Below are 25034 nucleotides of genomic sequence, written 5' to 3'. Positions count from 1 at the left end.
AGTAGATTACACCCTTGGAATTTGATCCAGATAGTTAAAAAGAAAATATGCACTTTTATTTAAAGTTGCATTGCCCTAAACCGGTGAACAAGTACAGGTCTGTGATTCTGTGTAACAGGAAACTCCTGCAAACAAAACTAATTCGGGCTCATTTCTGGTTTCAAGTGAAATGGTGAGATGGTATAAAAAAAACAAACCCTTTTTCTTTCCCCCAATAGGTTCCCAATAACGCAAGTCACTCTAACTCTTGGCATCCACCTCACCCACAGCAGCACTCAGACTCCTGTTCTTATCATACACCAGGAGCCACAGTAAGCCTCCATGTGTGCACTTCCACAGCAAAATCCTGAAGTGCTTTGACTTTTATTGGCTTGCAGAGAAAGGTGTTGAATTTGTACTTGCTGTAGATCAAAATGCTCTCCTGCAGAAACAGTTACGTAAAGGTACCATTTGCTAAGTTGCAGCAATTTAATTGTAAATTTGAACCTTTGTCATCAAAAAGATTATCCTATCTAGGAAAAAAATGTTATTCTCAACCCTTATACACCATTGGGATAGTAGTCTGTACCCAAAACCCCCAAAAAGGTAATTTGCACAATTTAAAAATAAAATAAAATTGTTTGTTTGGTTAAGAAGCTTACAGACACGGTGCTTTCTCCCTGGCTTAGAGGCAGGAGAGGAGCTTCAGAGCATGGACAGGTAGAGCTGCGAGCAAATCTCAAAGTGGCAACTTCTGTGGTAAAATGTATGTTTTGGATTGTGGAGAAATGAAGTAAGTTAAGGCAGCGCTGAGGTAGCAGAGGAAATTATGCTAATCCAAACTACCAGGGAATTGTGATGTTACACAGCCGCATGTGAAGCTTAGTATTCATTTTATCACAAACACACTCTCTGTAACTTGGTTACTTAGGAGATTTCACTCCAAGTTATTACTTCAGCTCGCATCACTCCATGCTTCAAGATTAATCTTCCCAATAAACACAACAATGATAAGCAGAATTGGGGGTATCAGAGAGAAACATGGATATTTGGGTTTTTTGCTGAGATACTACATGTGCAGTTTGAAAGCTGGAAAGTTTCAAATGAGTCTTGCCCAAAGCCCTAAAGATAAGTGCTACTGAAACAGCAAAATCAGATGTGTGGCATTATGTACTATCAGCTCACCTGAGTGATTCCTCTTTAATAAATACATAAATTAAAATAATGGTGAAACTCAGCCTGGTGTTGTACATATGATACTCCAAGAAAGTATATTTGTCAGAATATCAGCAGCTAAAATATCCAGGCATCACTTTTTGAAGCAAACAAAGAGCTTTGAAAACTCAGTCCCCATTAAATTTATCTTCCAGACAGCTTTCCAGATCCCAGCCTCAAGCTTGCACTGGCATATACCACCTTTTCTAGAAGCCTGTGGATGGTCTCCTGATAAAAAGCATACAGTGTTATTTAGCAATTAGAGCAGAAGACTTGGGATTATGTCATCAGTGTTTATTTCTGGCTCGAGGCATGATGCTGAACAAGTCACCAGCTGCCTGTTTCTGAGCATTATCAGTCATTTACTGTCAGGAAAACTACCTGCCCCACTGGAACAATCTGAGGCTTCAAACTGTTTTAGAATAGGTCCAAATTTACAAAAAAGTAACAATAGTTTTTGTATAAGCAGTGGTTAAGCAGAGACCTGAGAGATCCCTAGTGATGGCACCATACTGTGAGGTAACATTTGTATGATGTAGCAGCAGAAAAATATCAGATGGGAAGAAAAGATCCCTCCCGATGACTTTCAGAAGTGGAACAATGGAGGTGAGATTAAGTTTGACAGCCTAAATACAAGTTCCTAGAGATTGATAGGAATGTTAGGAACTCAAAGGAAGGATAACAACCTGAGCAGGGCCATTGATTACTGCTGAATTATGAGCCCTCAAAATGACAAAGCCATGAAAAATGCAGAAGATATTTCTAGAGAAAGGCATTTCTAGAAAGATAACGTCATTGCATAACGTACTGTTACCACCCCAGATAAAATTCAGCGCAAAGCATCACTGATCAAGAAAGATCAGTCAAGTACAAAAGCTCAGTAGGATAACAGCAGATGAATAGGTGAGCATATCTCCCAAGTGAAATGTAAAACAGTCTGTCTCTGGAAGCTGAGAGTGTGGGATATTTCAATTATCAAGTCCTGAAGAACAATTTTCCAGGCTTATCTACCATTACATGTAGAAAAGGAAAATAGGAAATAATGCACTTGCATAACACTGAGCCTTTGAGAGTACAGGTCCAGTAACTTCAATCCTGTGTAACAAAATCCAACAGCAGGTCCATCCACCTACAGAACGTCGGCACATTCTTGAAGAGTGCTATACTCCCCTAAACGAACAAGTTGATCTTATATTGTATAAATGTTTCTTTTCCATAACAGACTGTAGAGTATACTTTACTTCACCCTAAACATCATCGTATCCCTCCATTAGCCCGAGCCTTCCAAATGTGAGTTATCTGAAACATCAATACTCTTCTCTTTGATGTAAGCCACAGCAATGGAGTTCAGGCTAAAGCTAGAAGTGTTATTTTGCTGTTTATTCTCTCTTTGAAGGGGAAAAAATACATATATATTATAATGTATGACTTTTTGATTTGATAAGGTACTTGTGCTCTATTTAATACATCCTTCCCTATTTTTTTACTGTAACAACACACCCAGTATCCATATCACTCAAGACAGCAGTCATGTTTCCTACCATCATCTTTAATACAGAAAATTAATTTGTATCCTTCTACGGGAAAAGTAACTTCAGATGAATTTAAGGACACAAGGAATGAGATTGGCACATAGTTTACAGCATTGCGAGACAGTTAGGGATTAACAACATGACTTTCTGTCCTGAGCCCAGACACTACTAACCAGTGAGGGATTCACGATTCTGCAAGGATGTAGGTCATGCCAGAGGGGACACACAATGTCCTGCAGGAGCCTGGAGGCAATTAAAAGCAGTGATGCAGCTGAGCATCACCACAGGCACTGAAAATGGACTTCTCTTGAGACTGGAAATTGCAAGCAAGAGCCATCTATCCATCTTCTATGTCTCTGAAAGAAGGGATGACTTGGTTTTAAAGCCTCTAAAATGCAATGAGTCATTTCTCAAAAGAGGTCACTGGTTACTGAAATTTTGCTGAAGTATTTAATAAAGAGAAAAGCCTTGAACAACAAATATGAATTCCTTTAATCATACTGTATCTGATTCTTCCAGTACGTTTTGGGGTACCCAACAGTAAAACCAGGTAATTTTCATATGCAGAGTAGAGGCAATACTGGCCAGCAAGGCATCCTTCTGCTAAAAAAGCTCCCCTAAAGGTTAGTTCTCAGACCAGAAAATAGTTGTTAGCCAGCAACAAAAGATCCCCAACTATTGCAGAACTACCTGTATATTCCTTGTTCAAGGAGAAGAAATTACTATGCAGGTTCACCGAGGAACTTCGCACAAAGCACCAGCTCAGGAGAAATCCACTCATAAGTACATATACTAAACCCTATAGCCTCAGTGGTGCAGGCTGCCCCTCAGGTGCTGTGAATGCCACACAAGTTACAATAACTTGACTACCATCAACTTTTACATCAAACGCATAAGGCATGTCTTAAACACTACAAGCTGACACTGTGGTGGTAGATAATACACCATGAAAGTACTGAAGATCCAACTCAAATCCAATACAGAAGGACACCCAAATTGTGTAAGTTGTAACAAGGTCACACCATCACTTGTGGAGCATCAGAAGTTGGCAGGGAACAGTGGCCCTGCTCTTGACTACCAATGTTGCCCTGCTAGCCCGAGCAAAGCTGGCTGAGCTGCCCTCGGGAGGGGATCAAGTGGTTCTTTGTAGATCCCAGCACAGGTCAGGTTATGATGAGACAGGACAATTCTACCCGAAGAGGATGAAAAACCAGCAACATCTTGCACCACAAAGTTGAAATATCTCAAGTACAGGTTCTATGTGACCTCCAGAAGAGGAGATCATAAGAGTAACTTCTGTACCACCCATAACCCTGCAAAATACCACCAAGGCCTTGCCCAGTGTTTAATAATACTCCAGCACCAGGGTGGGATCATCAGAGAGTCATCTGGTTTCTGCCCTTGATATTACAATGTCCACTTGAACTGCTCTGATCTTACCCCTCCTATGATTAAGCTTCTCATTAGTTAAAATCTACACTACTCCTCCTAGATGATGCAGGAAAGTGTCACCTTCAATCACCCCCAGAGAAGTACGTATTAGACAGAACATCGTAAGTATTTATTTCTTGAAGTTATGAAATGCAGATCATTGTTTTTTGTGGATCAGTTCAACCATGCTGTCCTGTCCATTCTTTGTAAACGAAACCTGACAAACCGGCATGTGAGCTTTAAATTGGCAGATGTATTAATTTCAAATCAATAGAAATATAAAAATATCAATAGGCATTTAAGAGTGAAACATTAATTACTTCTCAGAAGGTGCAGTACACAAATTTCCTGATGGCTTTACAAATCTGAATAAGCCAATAACATGATTTCATAACATTTATAAATGACTGTCCCGGTTTTGGTTGGGATAGAATTAATTTCCTTCATAGTAGCTGGTATGGGGCTATGTTTTGGACTGGTGCTGAAAACAACGTTGATAATACAGCAATGTTTTATTTATTGCTGAGCAGTGCTTGCAGAGTCAAGGTCTTTTCTGCTTTTCACCCCACCCCACCAGTGAGCGCTGAGGGGGCTCAAGATGCTGGAGGGCCTTATCTCGACCCATAAGTTTTCTCACAATTTCCTCTCCCATGCCACCAGGGATGGGGGAGTAAGTGAGCAGCTGCACGGGGCTTAGTTGCCAGCTGAGGTTAAATCACAACAGCCCTTTTTGACAGCCAACACAGGGCTCAAATGGTTTGAGATAATGACAGATTTGATTGGAAGGTTCTAGATCAAATTTGTACCTGTTATTGCTGTTAATCAACAGGCTTCTTTGCTTGCCGTGGGACTTGCTTCCCTTACTTTATACTAGTCTGGTGCTCGTTAGGAGCTACTTTTTGCTTTTGCTGCTTGCTGTGCTGCTTAGCATTTTATTCTGATGTCCCCGTGACAATTTTGATAACAGTAACGTGGCTGGGCTGGCAGATGGCCAGGGCATCATTGTGTCTCTGCGCTGCTGTACCAGACAGGATGGAACACCACTGTGAACTCAAGTCAAAGGGACTGTCACCTGTGGATAAGTCCACACGGGAGCAGGACATCCCAAAGGTTTTGTGGTCGTGGATAAGCCTATCCCAGAGCAGGTACATCTCAGACAGGCTGTGGCTATGTCTGTCACAGAAGGTATGCCTCTAAAGGGAAAAAAGAGGGTAAAACCACACTTGAGAAGGTATACCTCGAAGCTGTGGATAAGTCTGTGCTGCAGCAGTTACACCTTGAAGCTCGGTAGCAGAGCTGTACATGCTGGAGCACTTCAAAGAACATGGTAGATGGACAAAAGTGAAGATTGAAATAGAAATACCTTTACATTCTTGTAACCTGGGATTTGAGTTGCATGTTACAGGAATTACTACAGCAGGAACCACGTGAACCAATGGAATAAGCCCTACTGAAGCAGTGGAAGTGCAGAAGTGACCCAACCCGAGCTGGCTCTGCTGCCCATGGCTCCTATTTTTGGTCAAACACATGTGTAAGTCCTATCCAAAGCAATGTTTAATTTATCAAAGTAGACACAGAAAAAGTCGATATATAGCAAGCTCTTCTCCTGTCAGAGGTCTGATTCCTTTATGGGGTTTGGTTGGATGCTCCAGAATCAAATGATTCCACAAAAAAATTGTTGTCTCTCTCCAAGGAAACCCTCCTTACACTCTGAGGATATGTAACAGCATAACAGTAGCATCTCTTCACCGTTCTTTGGCAATGCATAGGTATCCTCAACCAAGAAAATTCTTTAATTATCTTGAAGATGTTAAGATTTATACCAATAGTAGAATGACTGTGGGGTCCCTTTCTTCTGAGTTTTACTATTTCATGTCCTCTTCTCTGTGAAACTCTGCTTACCTGTTGTTCTTTTCAGCCCAGTTCAACACCATCACCCACCTGCCTGCCTGAGGTATGAATACAGGAATAAGTAGTTTGGCAAGCAGGAAGAACATGCTCTGTCTCATTGGTGGCACACATATCGTACCAAGTTGAAGAGGAAAGCATATTAGAGATACTCATTTTAAGAACAATATTTTCATGACAGAAGAGTACAAAGTGAATTATACTGGGACATCAATTGGTCAAGAATGAATTAAGTATCATTTTTTTTCTACAGAGGCAAATAAGGTTTGCCCCACAAAATGAGATTACAGCTATTATATATGATCTTCTAACATAAAGTGATATGTGTCCTAAACCATGAGATTGTATCACATTAACTAATACAGTATTTAAGAGAATATCAAGTACTCCTCTATAGAAAGTATTTCCATAAAACTACCATGAATTCGGGTCCACATAAAGGAAAAAGTATTACAAGAACGAGTTGCAACCTAGAAAATGTGTGTTAGTGGAAGAATGAAGACACCCAGACTATTGAGATGTTAATAAGATAAAGAAATACTGAGGAAAGAGAATATTAAGAAAGACAAATCAAGAACTAGAAGGAATTAGAAGTTAAGCCAGGAAAATTCACAGAGAAGTAAGGCACAAGGTAGGCAGTGAGTGTAGTTACCCACTGGAATAAACTATTAAAGGACAAGAGGCATTTAACACTTTCATGCTTTTGCAAGACTTTTTTTCCTAAGGAGCATGCTGTGGTCCAGCCAAAGCTTCTCTTCACAGGAACAATGGAGCAAAGCTTTCTGACCTGTTCTGCAGGGGGACCACATCATCTCACTGAATGACCCACCAGCAGACACACCACAACCTGCAGTCTCCCTGTGCACCTTTATGCGTGTAACTCAATAGCCAAGAACATCCTTCTCAAGAACTGTACTTAGGTCACAGTTTTGAAACAGCTCTTTCTGAGATTAAACAGGTGGCTCTTTCTCATAGAGTGAATAGGAAAATGGAGTCCCAGAAGGCAATTTAAATTCATAAATCAGTATAATCTGTAAAAGAGCCTAATACTTTCCATTGTTCATCCAATGGAAAATACAATCCAAACTTAGGCACCACAATTAGGTGGGAAACTCCCAGGCCATTGAGACCCTGAAAAAAGAAGGGATCCTCTGTTTTGAGAAATTAATGTTTTAAAGAGATACTGCTGAAAGACCTGCTTATTCCAGTTTACCTCTTTGAGACCTTCATGTAAGAGTAAAATTTTCTTTGCTACAATTTATGCTTTGGCACAGCAAGAAAGGAGAAAATGCTGCTACATGAAATCCCTGAACTGCAAAGTCTGCCTTACGGTGACAGCAGTACTACGCGATCTCCTAAGGAAATGCTCTAGCTCTGTCACTGCTGACAACTTGCAAAGCAGGAATCGTGAAACGATTCCATCTCCTTACCTTTAAGGCAAGCACAGAAGACTGCCTCCCACTTGCAGAAGGAAGAGAAAGAAGACCAGGACAACAGACAGGGCTGGCTAACACCAGGAAAAATCGTGCATTTACATGATTTATACAGAGTAACAGTACCTTACGTCTGTAAACATACAGCTGTGTAACTGCACTAGAGAGAGGTCCCTGACTGCAGAAGAAGATGGTGATTATTCTACTTATTAACAGTTACTTGGCACATAAGAGTGACTGGACTTTAACAAAAACTTCCTACTTACTGAAACTTGAAATGCAAGTCAAACTGCTTGAGATTTTGCTCCTTGGCTACTGACTTCATCTAAATTGCATGCTTTAATTCTCTATGGGAAGGTGAAAATGCCTATGTGACCACTCCGCAACCCAGGCTTCCACTACCATCACATTTGGCTACTGTTGAGTGGATCCCATTTACTCGTAAAGTTTAGGAAAGTCACAGAACGGAAGTTGCATGTATTTACCTATGTGGCAATAAACATTTGCGGGCTGAATCGCCTTTAGAATATACCTAACAAAAAGATATATCTCTATGTTGTCTTACCAGACCCTAGCAAGGTGGGTGGGTCCTTGCACAGTGCTCCAAAGCAGAGGTGATACTATATCACCTTTATCCCTACTTAGCCCCAAATTCTACATCATCACTTCTTTATTCCTGTAAGAACACACAGTGAAATGCAGAACTTATGGTGCATTAGTCTTGGAAGGATGAAATTGTCCTCGCAGCCCCCCATCCCCAAGAAGTGTCAAATAATTTTAATATACAATTCAAGAAAAGAAAAGTAAAATCCTACTTTCGGTTTTAGTTTTTTGTAACCTAAGACTCTTCAAAAAATGGAAACACAGAACTTTAACTTGGGAGACAGATGTTTTGCCCCATACATCTCAAATTCTGCTTATTTTGTGAATTACTCTTTAAAGGCACCTTCATAAGTACTGCAGAAGACTTCATATGGAATGGGAAGACCGCAGGGCATCTGGCTCACAGATGCAAAATGTCTAAATGGATGGGATTTCAAGTATCAGTGAGCCGATATCTCAACTTAAACATGGAGATGTCTCCCATTAAACTTCTATTCTGCTAATACAAGAAAAAAGGAGCACATGAAAATAAAGTTTTTTCTTAAACTAAACTACAATTCGATAAATTTACATAAACATTAGGGAAGACTTTAAAGGTATACTTGAGCATGAAAGAAAGAATATGAAACTCTCCCATGTAAGCTTTTCATTCATTCAAGACTCACGTGGAAAGGACTGGTATCAGTGTGACATGGCAGTATCCCTATTCCCTCAACTGCTGTTCCAGTACACCCTTCACATTCAGTAGGGTGAACACCAAAGGGTGTTCACAGCCAATTCTTCTGGTAGTCAGCCCATCCCATGAAACCTACATCTTTCTCCACTCCAAAAGCATGAAAGCTCACACTAACTATAAAGCATACACAAGCATTGACAAGCATAATTTCTTATCTTGTATTTCACACAACTTCAAGCAATTCTTTTACTACAATAAAATCTACGTCAACCATAGCCTCCTCCTGTTGAGTGTTCAGTAAATTTTCTGTGACTCTTTAATTTCAAATCACTAAAGACTAAAATGTAATATGCAAGTAGGTAGCTTGACTCATTAAACTTATATACTAATCCAGTGTTTTGTTCTGTTAAGGTTTTACTATCAATAAACAAGGAACATAAAGTTGCTATTCTGCTAAAAGGAAATAAATTCCTTAGTAGGAAAATGTTTTCTAGTCAGACATGAATGAAGGAAAAATATCCTTTTGGCTCAGCTTCTTCCTCTCCTCTCAGACTCACTTTCACCTCTATTCTGATCCAAATAAAACACAACTTTGTCTGATGTCATAGATGAGGTATTTTCCTCTTTACGGTAAACAAATGATGTCACATCCGCAGGACTGTGATTTCACTGAAGGACTGAATGAGTGGTTATATGATGCACAGAACGAAAGTTATTGTTCAGACATAAACAGCCAAAATAATTGCAAAAATAAAGCAAATGAACAGCTAAGTAAATTAATTCCTTCTTGAATCACTGTTCCTGTTTTCCAAGTCCAAATGATTCTTTTCCTATTTACGAAGCCTGAGGGGATGAAAAAGTGTCCAAGATGGTAAAATTAAAAATTAGCTACTGAGCATGAAACATGCAATGATTGCACTTCATAACATTTTTATCGCCTCCGTGTTGTATGAATCACTCCACAGTTCCACACTGTTACGATGAAAAAAATGGCACCAATAAAGTATAAGCAATTGATGTTATGACTTCATCAATTCAAGACTTAAGGCAGGCATGGAATGAGAAATATTTTAAAAAATGCTGAGAAAACCACCACTTAATTCTGAAAAAGCACAAGCTCCATCCTTGTATCTTTCAGAAGAGTGGCCATTTGCACATCAAAAGATGGAACATTGAAATAATCCTCAGTATGGCTCCATGTGACTTAACCTTATTTTCCCCTCTCAGAAACAGTCCAAGTTTGGGTTTCTCAAGAGTTATGAATACAGCTAATGCACAGTGAGGCTACAGCTAATACAGGATGTTCTCAATTCAGAACATTTCACTCCTTTGAGGTTTTGCATCAAGGTAGTATTATTTTAACAGTGACCTGCACTCAACTTTGTTTTTTAAATGTCTACAAATTCTGGAAGTGTGAAGCGGAATTATCTTTATCACTTCACTAAATCCAAAAAAGTTCAATTTACTGCTACTTAAAACTTCTAAGAGGACATAATCTATGCTTAAGACAACAAAGAAGCATCGCAGTAATCTATCAAACACAGCATCAAATGTACAGTGCAAAGAAGTGACCTCCCACAGGGAGGCTGTACCTTCTTTTCACGGTCATACTCAATAGCTAACCCAATGCAACTTTAAATTCCTTCTACTTATAGTTCAACTTTGACTTTACTAAATAAGCATTTTAGCCTGGCTGTATTTAAAAAAAACCCCATAAATCTTCCATAAAGCATCACTAAATCCAAACCTGTTCTGCAACAGCTGAACCAAACAATTATTTTTTCTAACAAATACTAGCTTTCTTTTTTTTAATTGAGTAGCTAGACATCTCAACTGACATTAAAATCTCTGTTAGGATTCTTTCCTTTAATATAATAGCTCATTTCCCCTATAAAATCATTAATGGAGAATAAAGCCCTTTTTGTTAACTCTAATCTTGCCTCCTTGCAAGTACGCCAGAGGCACTTTAATATGGATCACATCATGAATATTACAAATCACAGCAGCAATGCGTGGCAACAAAGGATCAGATTATTCATAACAGTAATACCTTCTTCCTTCTTTGATATAAAAAAGAAGGAAAGAGTATGCACTGATCTCTCAGGACAAAAAGTCAGTTCGTCTTAAACCTGTTTTTTTCTGATGCTTACAAATTCAGCTTTACAGTACGAAGTAACAGCACAGTACAAACGTTAGAATGATGAACAAGGAGCATTATAGGATGTAATAAAACCTACTTAATTTTATGTCAAGATTATCTCCTGTTTCAAATGATGTATAGGGATGAATACACTAGATCAGGAAAAAGTTAGCAGGCACTATTTTAGCATAAAGTCTCCTCTGGTAGATTCACGGCAGATGCATTATGAAGAAAGCAAAACTATGTACAGGCAAGCACAATTATAGAAGAATTAATGTAACAACAAAACCAGTATTGGCCATAAATGCAGTATAACATAGTGAAATTAAATTCACAGGTAACTTATACATCAGTATTTCAATGCAGAGAAAACATACCTCACTAAAGTTTGTTTTTGTTTGACATTTCCTTGGGCAATGCTGAAAAACAGGACAACCATTGCCTATTTCCCTACCTTAAACAGCCATACTGGAAAAGAGGAGAGGGACTCACGGGTAGGGAAAAGACAAGAGTAATGACCAAATGTAATTGCTAAGTTGTTAATCATACACACCTGTAACCCATTTCAAAGCCCTTCCCACACTGCCTTACAAATACAGTACACAAAACTAACTTACTATTAGCAAAAACTTATTTCCAGAAGTCCAAAGATTTAGGTCAAGTTATAATACAATAAATAGTTGTATTACCTTTAATATGTCCTATGTCATATGTCCTTTACCATAACGCAACAAAGCTTCAGGTGATGCTCACGTTAAATGCTAGTTCCCCAGCCTGAAAGACACAGTATTAGCCTCCCACAATGCTACACTTCTAAGGAAAGTCAAACTTCTTGTGCCACCCAAACACTGTTGAACTCCACTGAGAGGCATCTGCTGGTCCTGGGCTGATAGAAATTCCAGGAAGATATAAACGAAGACCTTGAAGATATCTTCCCCGAAAAGAAAACTGAAATTCTTCAGTAATATGCAGCATTACCATCTGACAGGACAAGTCTGTCAAGGAGAAGCTTTATAAAGATGCTGAAGGTTCTGCAGAAAGACTTAGAATCTGATTTTTAGGGCCAGGCTGGAGTCCTAACTCTAATTAAATTCTAATCTGCTTTTCCCATGTTTCATAAAATTCTGTCTCAAACAGGCTTATCTTCTAAGAAATGCAGCATGATCTTCTCATTAAAGAATCTGTTACAATGAAAACACATTAATACTAAAGCCATTAAAGACTGAGAAAATTATGGACATTTTCCCCTAAACTAGTGAATTGTCCTAATATCAGTTTTAACAAAACATCATACACTCACAAGTCTGCCTGAAAAATGGGAACTTGCTGTTTAAGTGTTTCATCAATGTTATCTCTATTTTGTTCTTTAATTAATGAAAGGATACATGCACTGACATTATAAACACTAATTTGCTATTTAGCATCCCAAATTAGGAAGCATAAACATTTATGCACTTCATTAAACACTACCTAAGAACACTTTGAGATTAACAGGAGACAAGCTAGGCTATTAAATGCAATTTCAGAATACGCACGAGTCAACATAAAAACCAATCTCCTCCTCTCCCCATCCCTTGCTATGAATGCTCCCTGTCTCCATCCTATTGGCACCAGCCCTTTTTGAGTGAACATTGAAAAACCAGTGAGATTCGACATATCGGCACAATCACAAGTGCCAGTTTAAGGAAATCAATGGGAACACAGGGACACGAGCAGCAGAAGTGGGGCATACCTGTCTGGCAGCACGGCATACTTTCATGTGCTCAAGCCAATCATGAAATTGCACTTCCGAAAGCATAAAACAAACAATTACGTCCTGAATTAAGACATCATTTAAGGACGTGGTATATAGGAAGAGAGAACAGTGCATTTTCCTCCATCACTTCTGAAACAGTAACTGCAGTTCTAGCGTGCCGCACCCTCTCCCTTCCCCTCATTCCTACATCCACCCCAGCCCTTAAAAAAACCTTTGCATTGCTCCTTTCAAATATTTATGCACACAGAAATTGAAATAGGCTTAACATTAGGGTAGACCAGTGCTACAAAAAGATATGAAGAAATGGTAAGGCTTTCAAAACTACAGTAAACAGCACTTCAGTGGTAGAAAACAAATGCTGGTATGCAGCAACAGCCAGTCAGAAGGCAGATAATCACATCTGTGCACGTAAAATAAATGGAAAGTTAACTAAGATCACTAACATAACAAATCCACAAAATTGGTCAGTACAAGGCCCTAAGTTATCTCCACAAACCTTATTCTCAAAATTCTTCATAAAGCAAGACTTGAGATAATTTTCTTTCACTTACAGGCATTAAGGTGTAATTCAGACAATAAATTATTCCTTATAATTCTGCATCACAAGTCTAACTTCAGTGTAGAAAATTAGTTTTATTTTTTAAATAAATATGTGCTAAAAGTGTCCATCATTAAATTATGGACTCAAGACGAGATGGTACTGAATTTTCTGTTATACATAATGTTCCATAGTGTGGCAATCTTTGTATGATTTGAAGCTACAAATACACTAAAAAGTGTTTCAAGAACAGTAATATCAACACACTGAAGAACTTTGTACCATAACCAGAAATCTGAAAAATGTCTTTGTGCCTGAAAAAGAACTGCTTTTAGATATTTTTTTCATAAATTATCAGGATTTTGCAATTTACAGCTTTGAGTTCTTCATTGGCTTTGTGTTGGTTTTTTGGTTTTTCTTTTAAAACTATGACAGCAACAGTGATCTATCCACAAGATAATAAGTGAAAAGGAAGCGCTCTTTGTGTATTTATGACCAAATGTATTGTTAGAGATCAAAACAAAGATTTATAAAAACAAATGATTAAAACTTCAGTTCAGAAAAACACTTTGTAAAATACAGTAAAACCCTTGTCAATACCAAAGTGGATTTTGTACAGTTCTTTCTTCTAAGCAGATGTTTACTGCGGCCCAGACCCAGTAACTCCAGTAAAACAAAATGTAGGCAAAATGTGTTGGTGTTTGCAGATTTACAACCTATATACAGCACTGCAGGTAACATACTGCAACTTATCGGAAAAACCTTGGAAAATTCACTGTTTCATTGTGAGTGGACTTACAATATATCTTACATTATTTAAAAGCAGCTTACACCATAGAAAGGCTTTTGACAGAACCGCTCAAAAAATGAATCAGTTATAGAAGAAGGGTAATGAACACTTCAAGTCAGCCTCTCCCATTAGCCAAAATGCCACACAAATCAAAAAACAACACTTAAGTAAAACACGAAGACTTTATTAAAAATCCAAAATTTATTGCAAATTGTACTTCGCACTTTCCCTCCTTTCTTCATTTTTACACGATTTATTGATATCCATGATTTTTTCACAGATGTACTTGTTCACTTTGGAGAGTCTCTGTGCAATTTCAGTTTCATCCACAGTTTCTTGTGCTATTCTATCATACAAACATTCTGGGGAGAGAAAAAAAAAGAGGAAAGAGCCATTAGGATATTTTTAGAAAGGAATATAGCCCTGTGTTGGGCTAACTACTCAAGAGACAGTACCGTGTATATTTGTTCTAAGACAACAGCAACTTTTATTGATTCACTGGCTAAGTTGTTAAAGACAAGATTTTTCACCAGACTGGAATCCTTGCCATGACCAACTTCCAGTTATGCTGTGACTACATTAATAGGCTTTCTATAAAGAAACAAGGCTAAATTCAACATTTTACAGTGCCAGTCTTGCCTTCCTAACTCTTCTATTTGTCTATATCTCCACAGCAGATTTAGAAACTTTTTCCGGGTGAACAGACTTACTGGAACTGCTGTTGTCTACACTTCCCTGTAAGTCACTCCTACTTTCACACCTTCAAGATGGTAAATAAATGATAATGGTTAAGAAGAGAAGCAGTAACCAGGAGAAGACAATAACTGATTTATTTTCTTTTTTAAATCTGTAGAACATACATTAATATATGCACTTTTATCAGACACCCTGTCCCTGGGCATATTGTACTTTTATTCAAAGTGAGAGCCATCTTATTGCATGTTTGCACAATACATTTTGTGAACTTTAGCTGGACCACAAAAAGTAAGCAACGGTAATAACTGCAGAAGCACTAAGGGCAATGAAAGTTGGGCCAATTCTGTACTATGGTTGGCAGTTCAGTGCCAGAATCCTGAAGAGATTATTGAAATAAGAGGCAAAGCAACACACACAACTCCTTAGTGACAGGCAGGTTTGTTTTTTTGTTTTCATAACCAGAACAATGAATTTTGTTGTGTAGGCTTCCCACATTGATTAAACAAACTCTGTTCTGATTTGCCTAGTAATCTATTCCAGCAGCCATTTATTGTTTCCTACACCAGCCATAGAGATTATTGCTTAAACAGTTTGCTACATTTCTAACACGTCACATTAAAAAGTTATGAAAATTAAGTGGTATGCATGCTTTGTAGTTCTTCTTGAAACCTCTCAGATATTTTATAAAAGTTTTGCATTAACAAGCTCTTAACAGTGCTCACGCATCATACTATTTATAATTCCTTTTTTACATACTACACAGTAGGAATTTAAGAAGCTAGAGATATCAGACATATTAAGAACTAATGCTGTTGTTCAAAAATATATTTAAAATAAGTTCGTCTGTGTTCACAGAATGAGGAGAACATCTAAACCAATGTGAATTTTATGCTGCAAGATGTACTGAATAGAAAATATATAAAATTAATCAGCATGGAGCCTGACAGCTGAAATGCTGATCAGCAGTAAGCTATGATTTATACTACGGCAGCTAAGAGGCACATCACTGAGAACCTGAAGAAACCCAGTGTTTGCAGGACATAAACCTGTACTACAACAATCTCAGGAATATTTCCACATTGCTGCAGATATACCTAGTAAGGCAAACTTCCAGTGAAATACAGGCTATATTATTAGTTTAGCTGCAATGTCAAGCAAATGATCACTTGACAAAACTCATTCATTAGCTGTGACTCTTAAAAGTCAATGTAACCCAGATGGATCCATGATCATCACAGATTTGCCTCTTCTATCTCCTCCACTTCTATGAGTAGCTGTAGAAAAAGTAGTTTAACAGTAATAAAAGGATGCTGTCTTAGGAACTCCAAAGAGTGATTTGGGGGTGCTGCCTCTTCTGTCTTTTGGCTTTAGAGAAACATACAGATGCCACTTTGTATTTCTGTCTGGACTAAACATTCAAGTAGACCTCAAAGACTAACAAAGAGCTTCACTTCTTTCTGTGATGCCTGATCCAAGTTATTGGCCATTTAAACTCAAGCTTCCTCAAATTTCACCATTTGTGACTTGCTACTATTTTTTTTTTTTAATTTTCTTGTCAATAACATAGTAACAACTACTTATTTGATCACTTCCAGCTTTCTATGGAACAAAGCAGGCATGATTGGGCGAGATCTGCTAACATTGATGCAAATGCAAAGGACACAACAACATGTTAAAAAAATGCTTATGTGCTACCCAAGACCACTGACATAGGAAGTTTGTCTGCCACCACCTAAAACATCGTCCATGTAGCTTAAGTGGTTCAAGAAGTTTGCACAGTCTTGAGACTAACAAAAAGGAAGTCAAAGACAAGGTGAAATAAGCACTGGAAAGAGGAACATGGAAAACCAGGGCATGGAACAATAGAATTCAAATGAGGGTAGAGGCTGAAACCAAAATTATGACAGAAAACACAGAGAAAACAAGGAAACAGGGAAGAGCTGAATTGCTAAAGAGTGTAAAGGTATGGAAGAGAAGAAAGGGAAGGGTACCATCTGCATCTCACCATGTATCTGTTGGAGCATACTCCCCAACTCACTGTAGCCAAAACCAGGGAGTTAGAAGAAAGCTATTATTGAAATGGCTCAAGCAACACAGACTGGCCCCGACGGCCGCAAAAGCAGAAATTCCCCCCCGGAAGCAACCTTGCCAGCAGTGCTGAAGAGTGGTCACCTCCAGCAGGGAAACTACAAAGCTCTTTGCAATGGGCCAGTGAAAAATAACCCCTTTTTACTGTGTGCTTGTAAGTGCACATCTGGGTAACCAAGTCTCTTTCCCATTAGGGGCCAGCAAGGGTAGCCACAGCCACAGAGTGGATTCATTACGTGACCAGTATTACCTTGCTATATGCGTTACGATGTACCAAAATGTCCCAGTTAGAACTAGAAAATCAGTATGGAACAGCTTGCACTTCCACACCTATTCTTGAAGCAGATTACTAAAAATCCCTACGTCTTACTCATTTTTTACACACTACGAAAGATGACAGTATGAAGGTCAGTTTCCAACTTCTCCCCACACAACACAGACACATGCACACACTCAAAGAGGAACCATATTTCTTAATCCCAAAACATGATACTTGAAAGGCAGATTACAAGAGCTCTTGAAGAGTTCATAATCAAGAGCACAGAGCGACTAAGAACAGGAAATGCAGAATAACGAAGCTCAATCAAACAGGGAGATTTATTTCAGCCCTACTGCAATTTAGTACAACACAAAACCTAAAAATCCAATTTCAGTATGTATTCCACGAGGAACCAACTCAGTTTTGACTTAAAAAGAAGCCTGAAATACCAAGAGAGACAGAAATGAATACAAAACACAAGTGTGATGATACAAAGGAACTGAAATTCACTATTCAATTTAAATAAAGGAGAAGGCCTTCTCTCTCAAAATACTTGCAGTTACTGAAAGTGTCATTGCAATTTTTCCTGCCAGATTTACACTTCCTGTTCAAATTCCAATTCAAGGGCAACAATTAATTTTTACTACTTCCATTTTCTCCACTTAGGCGGGTAAGACTATTCTTTCTCACCTTTGAAGGTATGCATATTTTTATAGTTACACCTATAATGGTTTCTGTACCTCATGTCAGAATTGGTTACATTCTGGATGAAAGAATGTGGTAAAGCTACTCTCAGGCTTGTTAAAAGGAATATATGCATTTTAAAAAATCATTGTTATAAATGAATTCCAGAACAACGTGTTGTTCTCAAGGCTCAGAGTCCTGTCCTGCAAGTGGTTTAACGTGATGATCTTCTCGAACCTTACTGAAGTCAATGTACAACTCTTCAGCTGTGAAGGCCTGCACTGTGCACAGCTATTGCACAGTGTTTTACTTTTCCTGGATATGTATGCACTTCACAATGCAATAGCAATTTGAATTACAGTTTTTAATCAGTTAATTTTATATGAGCTGAAAAGAGCATCTTTCAACTCAGTGATTAATGGTTAAACTCCAAAGCAGGAAGCAAAAGTTTTCAAATAACCTACCTCTGACAATGCTTAATTTGTGAGGTGAGAGAGGTGGCTTGGGAACGGCATCTTTCTTTTTTTTGGTTGCAACTCCTGTGACACTTCTGTTCTTGAGAACATCTGTTCCCCAAATCATAACCGCTAGATTTTTTGTATACTTTGAATCTCCTTGTGTTACTTGCAGCTGGTGCCATTTCTCCTCATCTACCCAAATTCCACTGCCAAGATGGACCTAGAAGGTAGTAATAATAACAACTTATCTATGGTATGTAGCACACAACAGTATCCAAGTGCTGTAGGAACATTAATATTAGGTACTATAATAACAGTAATTAGGGCTGAACAAATGTATTTTGCCTAATTCTGAAACTTTGCCAACTTGTGGGTCAGGGAGTTCAAGTCAACCTCCTTTTTGTATTCAATTCTTCTCGCCCTCTATTTTCCTCCCCTCCCAGCACAGCCTCTATTCTATAAGGCTGTGGTCAGGCACAGAGATAGAAGAAGGAAACAGCAAACACATCCAATATTATAAAGGTATGCACAGCATATAAAACAAGCAGTTGCACCAGGCTAATTCAGGCACAAGATGAAACATTGTCTTCAATATGAAACAGACTTTACCCAAAGCACATTTCAGAGGCAGTAGAGAGGGAAATACTTCCTAAGTCCTGTCCTGTACCTGTTGGCAAAATTCAATCTGATTATTTAAATTAATTAGAACTAGAGAAGGCTTTCGAGAGCTCCAATTTCAATATATGCCAAGACTGTTAAGAAGCTTTCTAAAACTTCCAATTCTATCATGAAGTTTGCTTATCATGCAGTATCAATCACCTCAGGTGAGTTCTGTTTTGTGGTAATACAATGACCCATTGCTGCAACATCATAAACTTTCCATTATCCAGACAACGGGCAGTAGACATATTTCACTGGACTAGTAAAGCAGGATAACACGGGTACTGTGAAATGCAGCGTGAAGCCACTGCTGAGTCTCTGCAAGGAAGTTGCTCTAGTCTAGTTGTGTTTTAGTCTTGCTCAGCAATGACTACGCTGGCTTGACTCCCACAAAGCTACAGCGTATCTCTAGCCTAAAGTTCCCAGCCCTCCAGACTTAAGATGGATACCCCACAAGTGCCTGAGTACCATCCTTAGGCTGCCACTACATATGTTTGAGCTCATGGTCCTTAAAACCAGACACCATCAAGCAACAGCAAGGAAAATATCCCCACCAGTAATCTGAATGGGTCTGACACGAGCACAACCAAGACAAACACTGGCCCTGTGTGGAACCACAGAGACTACTTCGTACCTTGTAGCTCTATGCTCCTAATTCCTGGAGTACGTTGCAGACACCTGCACTGCCTCTACACGCAGAAAGCTTTGTTCACATGGTGGTGAACTTCATTCTGTCAGACCGACACCTGCTCCTCATCCCTTTCAATAACACTAATGCTTTCAATAAAAACTTACTGCCTTCTCACAATTTTTTATAAAAAATTCTGTGAACAAAATTCTGTGGCAAAACTATACCAGAAGACTCTTTGCCTTAACTGTTTTGGTCTTAGTTTTTTGTTTTAACTCCTTTCAAGTGGCATTACATAAACTGTGCCTGCTACCAATACAGATCTGAACAGCATCACGTAAGTCCCATTAAATGCAATGAAAACTAGACAAAGCTACTGTAAAATTTTATATACCCATAATTTTACTGCCTGTATTCAACCAAATACCATTTTTCCTTTAAATGGAAACCTGCTTTAATTATTAATGAGGGCTCTAACCCAAAGAAATTTTTTATTATGACAGCTTCCTTCAAAAGCAACTCATTGTTTAAAAACTTAAATAGAAAAATATGAATGGTTTGGCTACCAGCTACGTTATAAAGAACAAATGAAGAACCATTAAGAAAGCCGCGTTTCCTGCAGAATATTCTACACTAAATGGATTCTAAGAAGCTTTTCACAAGTCTGCATGGTATTTAGATTTTGTAACAGACAGAAATAGAACTAGTAATAACCATAACATGAACACCCCTTTTTTCCTTTCCTCCTCTGTTGCTGAGACTCTTCATAATTGCTTTACAAGAATTCAGGCTATTTTGGTGCTCTCTACATACATTGTAAGGAAACTTCAAGCACTGCGCAGTCTGTGTTCAGAAAACAATCACGTTACAGTTATAATTCAGTTATTTCTGTTCTGATCTTGGAAAAGTTATCAGTAAAAATGAGTATAAGTTACTTAGAAAATAACTAAGGATTTGGGATGTCTGTATTACATTAGTTGTAGAGACTGCTGTACTTGATCAAAAACCTGACTCCCCTCTGCCAAGATTAGGATTTGTCTTCATTAAAGATTGTTTAGTCTTTTAAGCTACTACATTATTAGCTATAAGCTATTTAAAAGAAAACAAGTTACAGCAAATATTTTTATGTTTCAGACAGATCATGTCTTCTTTGAAGATGCTTCATTTATATATAAAAAAAGAAAAGTTATCAGTGGAATGAAATACCTATAGTTACAGCAACTACATCGCAGACAGCCACAGACGCAGAAAGCTTATGCTTCTCTTTTTCTTTTCCTAGCACTGTTACAACAAATTCAATCTGTTCATGTCTCAGGTTACCTGTCTGTGCAACAGGCTTGGGACTGTTTCCTATCACTCCTATAGCTACACGAAGTTTTCTGTACTCCATGTTCAGAAGCCATTTCCTCTTGCTCCATGGGCCAAACTCTTGGCTTGATGAAATCAAGAGGAACTTTACTCCCAATTTCAGAAACTGCAAGATCAACCTCCAAGCACGACGCAACAGAAACAGCAGCAAATTCAAAGTAACGCTCACCACTGTAACTATGCTAACATGCAATATATCTAGACTGTATGTCAGAAGACAAACTATTCTTTTCTTTATTTTTTTGCCTCCTTTTCTTTAAATGAATGGCATGGGCTCTTTTTCAGTAATTCTGTTCTCCCTCTGGAGGGGCGAGATTTATCTGCTTTGAAAGAATCCTACTAAGATCAAATCCGATGCCACAAAGGACAAGATTTCTGAAAAAGTATTCCAACTACTCTAGTGGTGCATGTCAATAAAGTAATGAAAAAAAGGCCTAAGTAAGAAAAACTGAAAAAATACACCCTCCAACACTCTAAACACATTATTAGTTCACATTTCTGGCATGTGAGCTGGCTGAAGCCCCAGCAAACAGGCAAACAAAGAAAGACCAAAATTACAAAAAGAAAGTTAAAGAGATATTAATATCTGTAAAGACAGAAAATTTCAGCAACAGAAGTGCCAAGAAGCTGGCAGATGAAACAGAGATGCAAGAAAAGCTGTATATAAACACTAAAGGATGTGCTTTATACCAAAGATCTTAAGCAGTATAAGAGGAGGTAAAACAAACTCTCACAGTAATACATGCTAAATTTTCAGTGCACAAATATACACAAAATACACGAGGAAATGACATGTTAAATATATTAGAGATATCTGAATCAAATACCTGTCAAACTGCTAAGATTATACTATTTCTCACATACATTTACGTCCTCAACAATTACATTGAATTCATCTTCAAGAATGACAGACACTTGTGCAGTTAATCTTGTAGCATAGATCTGAAAACATAATATTTCATGGTATTCAATCAGTAATTCCACTGTATGCCAAAACTGAAATGGACGTTTCCTTCTAAAAGGTTCTCAGATTATGGTATAAAATGCATACATATCCTAAGAAACAGGATCTGCACAGGCAACTCTGAAGGACATAATAGTTTTTTAAAAGAAATACAACGTTCATTTAATGATAATGGCAATACCTATAAGAACACGCCTCAGTAGATGAGCAGACAAAGTGCTAAAACACTCTGAAACCTAAAAAGCTATCAGTCAAATTCTGGCAAACTGTAGCTATACGGTACTTCACCAGCCTTACAAAAGTATCTCTGAAGTAGCACTACACCAGCTCAACTCTGTGGCTACACTCCTATCAGATTCATGAAAGCCTATTTTCATTCCAGGATTCATAATTATCTACCGAACTCCAATTTAACCAAAACATAAAAGCTTCTCTGCATTAGACCTACAGCACACTAAAAATGTTAAAGACCTTTTAGGAAAAAGTATTTTGATTAAACAGACTAATGTAAATTTACAATGTGGGTTACTGATTTTGGTCTGTATTTGGTGGATTTATGCTTGCGCATGCATATTTAATAATTACATTCCCTTTGTTACAGAGCATCCAGTCAGAGCATCACTGAGGATAATTTTCGATGCTGTTCATATTTGTGTAATTTCATGATTTTCCTCAGCATAATAGCATGCCTTTATAAAAACTGAGGAATTTTGTATAAGCTGCTACATGCAAAACCCCCTATGTCATGAAAATTCCACACAAAAATCTCCTGATGGACATTTACAAACTATTCATGCTATATTTAATTTAAAATACCTTTCCATTTTCGAGAATGTACTTGTCCATTACTGGAACAGGGGCAGGATAGTATGTTGATGTATTTGCTTCCTCACTGAAGGTCTTCTGTACCTCTGGTTCGGGCTCAATTGTTTCTGGTTTTACTTTTTCAAGCTCAATGGCAGGTCCTAGACAGTTAAGAAAAGAGAGCTGTCTGCTATCCCGGAGAACATGAAATCAATCACTTCATCACGCATGGTTAGCATAAAATAACACATTAGTCATGTTCATTTTAAAGTTAGAATGAGCCTAATAAAAATCCTACTTCTGAACATCAATAGCAGGATAATTCTGCTTTATAAACATTGAAATGTTTAATTTTAATTTAAATGTTTAATTTTATTCCTAAAGCACACGAACAACTACAGATATAGGTAAGATTGCTTCAATGCATGCTACAGATATTATGTTAAAATGACACTGAAATTATAAGCCAAAAGCAAAAATTGTAATTCTTCAAGAAGAATTACCAGAGACTTGCATAGAAACCTGCAAAATTTACTATGATAATTACATAAATTATGCATATTGAGTTAAAAATTATATAGAAATTTGAAATCTGTTTACATATAACAGAGATATATTAAAAATAGGATCTATAGAAATGCTATAAAGCAAACAGGTTTGGCTACTTATGCTAGAGCTTCATGCATAGAAAGAATATCCAGGGTTACAAAAAACACATATAAATTAGAATTTTGATTGTCCAAATCACCCAACACAGTGACTTTTGTTTTTAATGTAATCAACAAAAATTATGCACAGACTAAACAACAGACTACTACTAAGCATATGTTTGAGGCTTCAAAAGAGGAAAATTATTTTGTCAGTCATGAACTTTCCTTTTCCAGATCAAATCTATAAAGTGCTCCTAAAAAGACAGAAGAAGAAACAAAATATTTTATGAACTGGATTTCATTATTCCATTCACTGCAGCAGTTATACCAGAAGTCTAGGAATAGGCTACTGCCCCAAGCCTATCATTGTCTTTCGATGTCTGTCTCTAGGATCATAAGAAGCTCCAGCAGTCACTGAAGTTCCACGCAGGGATGGAGGTTTCTTAACACATCCAGCTTACACCCTGGACACCACAGTAAAAAAGCCACTTCCAAGAACTATAAGGATAAACTCACCCACACTTGTAAGAACTATATTGTACCAGGTTGGTGCTGAGAGCGCTGCAGCACTCTGTAGCCCAACCTTGACATCTTCAACAAACGACAGTTCAATAATCAGGTCACCGTCACGGTTCAGCATCCTTCCTCAGTGTTTGTGCACATAGACCAAGCCCTGAATCGATCTAACTCTGCAAGTCAAGCTGGCACCAGAACTCACGTCTTGAGCCACGTATCTTAAACAGTTCCTGTACCTGGAACAAGCAAAGCATTCATTTCTCCTACTTTGTGCAGTTTCATTTAGAGGTTATTTATACAGCGAAATCAGCATTTCTTCCATTGTCAGCATTTGACATTCATCCTAAAGCTAATTCTACACCTACATAGCTAGCTGAATGTTCTCAGCTGACTGCCACTCAGCACTCAGCAACAACTAAAAGCTGTCTCGGCAGCCCAGACAATCCTTAACTACAGTGCAACTACCAAGAGTGTCTTAAGAGCCATATGCAATGCAAGCGTGGCGCAAATAGAAAAATCACAAATCCCAGAATATTTGCTTTATAATTTCCTAGTAATCTTAATAAGGATTTCTACTATCATACGTATACAATGGGTGCGGCCAAGACAAACTAAACTTTCTAAACTTGAGACTTCCGAACTGATTCAGGTTGGGGGAACTGATTAAACCTGGACTGATTAAACCGTCCAAAGCCTGCACACCTCTCAGTGCGGGCAATACCTGAACAAGCAGATGCAGTGATGTAAATAGCTCCAACAGGCCAGAAAAACCTCTGCTGCAATTCATGCTTTAATGTTTGCTTATAAGTCATCAACAGAAAGCCTTTAAAATGCCTTCTTTTCTATTTTACTGATTGTTTTCTTCCCTAACAGAAATCTGCTTCTATCTAGGATGTCTTCACAGCTCCTTTCACCACCTACTAAAAAGTGCATTTCCAACCCAGCATGCTGTGAATTAGACATGCAACCTGTATTATTGCCTTAATGCTAATGGGAGCTGTGTGCCCAATTTACCACGCACCACACCAGAAGTTTCTTTTCTCTGTAGCTGTCACGCTCTACATATATTTTAATGATGATGAATATGACATACAAAAATATATGCCACTATCTAAAGGCTTAAGAATGATAGCTCTAATGTAATAAGCATCATAAACAACATAAAGACAGTTCTTCAGATTGCAGAAAGGAAACAAATGTTTTATTGCAAAATCTTTCTCCCTCTCACTGTAGAGTTTCCATAATATCTGAGAGGCTA

At 38.0% G+C, this 25034-nt stretch overlaps 1 protein-coding gene across 7 annotated transcripts in view; it reads right to left on the bottom strand.

Annotated features, from left to right (window-relative positions):
* Positions 1-25034, bottom strand: part of LOC104060194 (AGBL carboxypeptidase 4) — a 954436-nt gene that overhangs the window by 347188 nt on the left and 582214 nt on the right. The window contains exons 9-11 of one of the 7 annotated variants that reach the window (XM_054073732.1): positions 22623-22771; positions 18193-18406; positions 13341-14363 (exon numbers count right to left, since the gene is read on the bottom strand). The exons of 2 other annotated variants lie outside the window; for them this stretch is intronic. In XM_054073732.1, coding sequence (XP_053929707.1) covers positions 14203-14363; positions 18193-18406; positions 22623-22771 — 524 coding nt within the window. In that variant the 3' untranslated portion in view covers positions 13341-14202. Of the gene's footprint in view, positions 1-13340; positions 14364-18192; positions 18407-22622; positions 22772-25034 lie in introns of those variants that run through there. 4 more of the 7 variants (XM_054073731.1, XM_054073730.1, XM_009561918.2 and 1 more) reach the window with 4 other exon arrangements.

Source organism: Cuculus canorus, chromosome 8, assembly GCF_017976375.1.
Source record: "Cuculus canorus isolate bCucCan1 chromosome 8, bCucCan1.pri, whole genome shotgun sequence".
In the NCBI taxonomy this organism is placed as follows: domain Eukaryota; kingdom Metazoa; phylum Chordata; class Aves; order Cuculiformes; family Cuculidae; genus Cuculus; species Cuculus canorus.
Note: the sequence above shows the minus strand (reverse complement) of the source record. Positions and strands in the feature narration are given on the sequence as shown.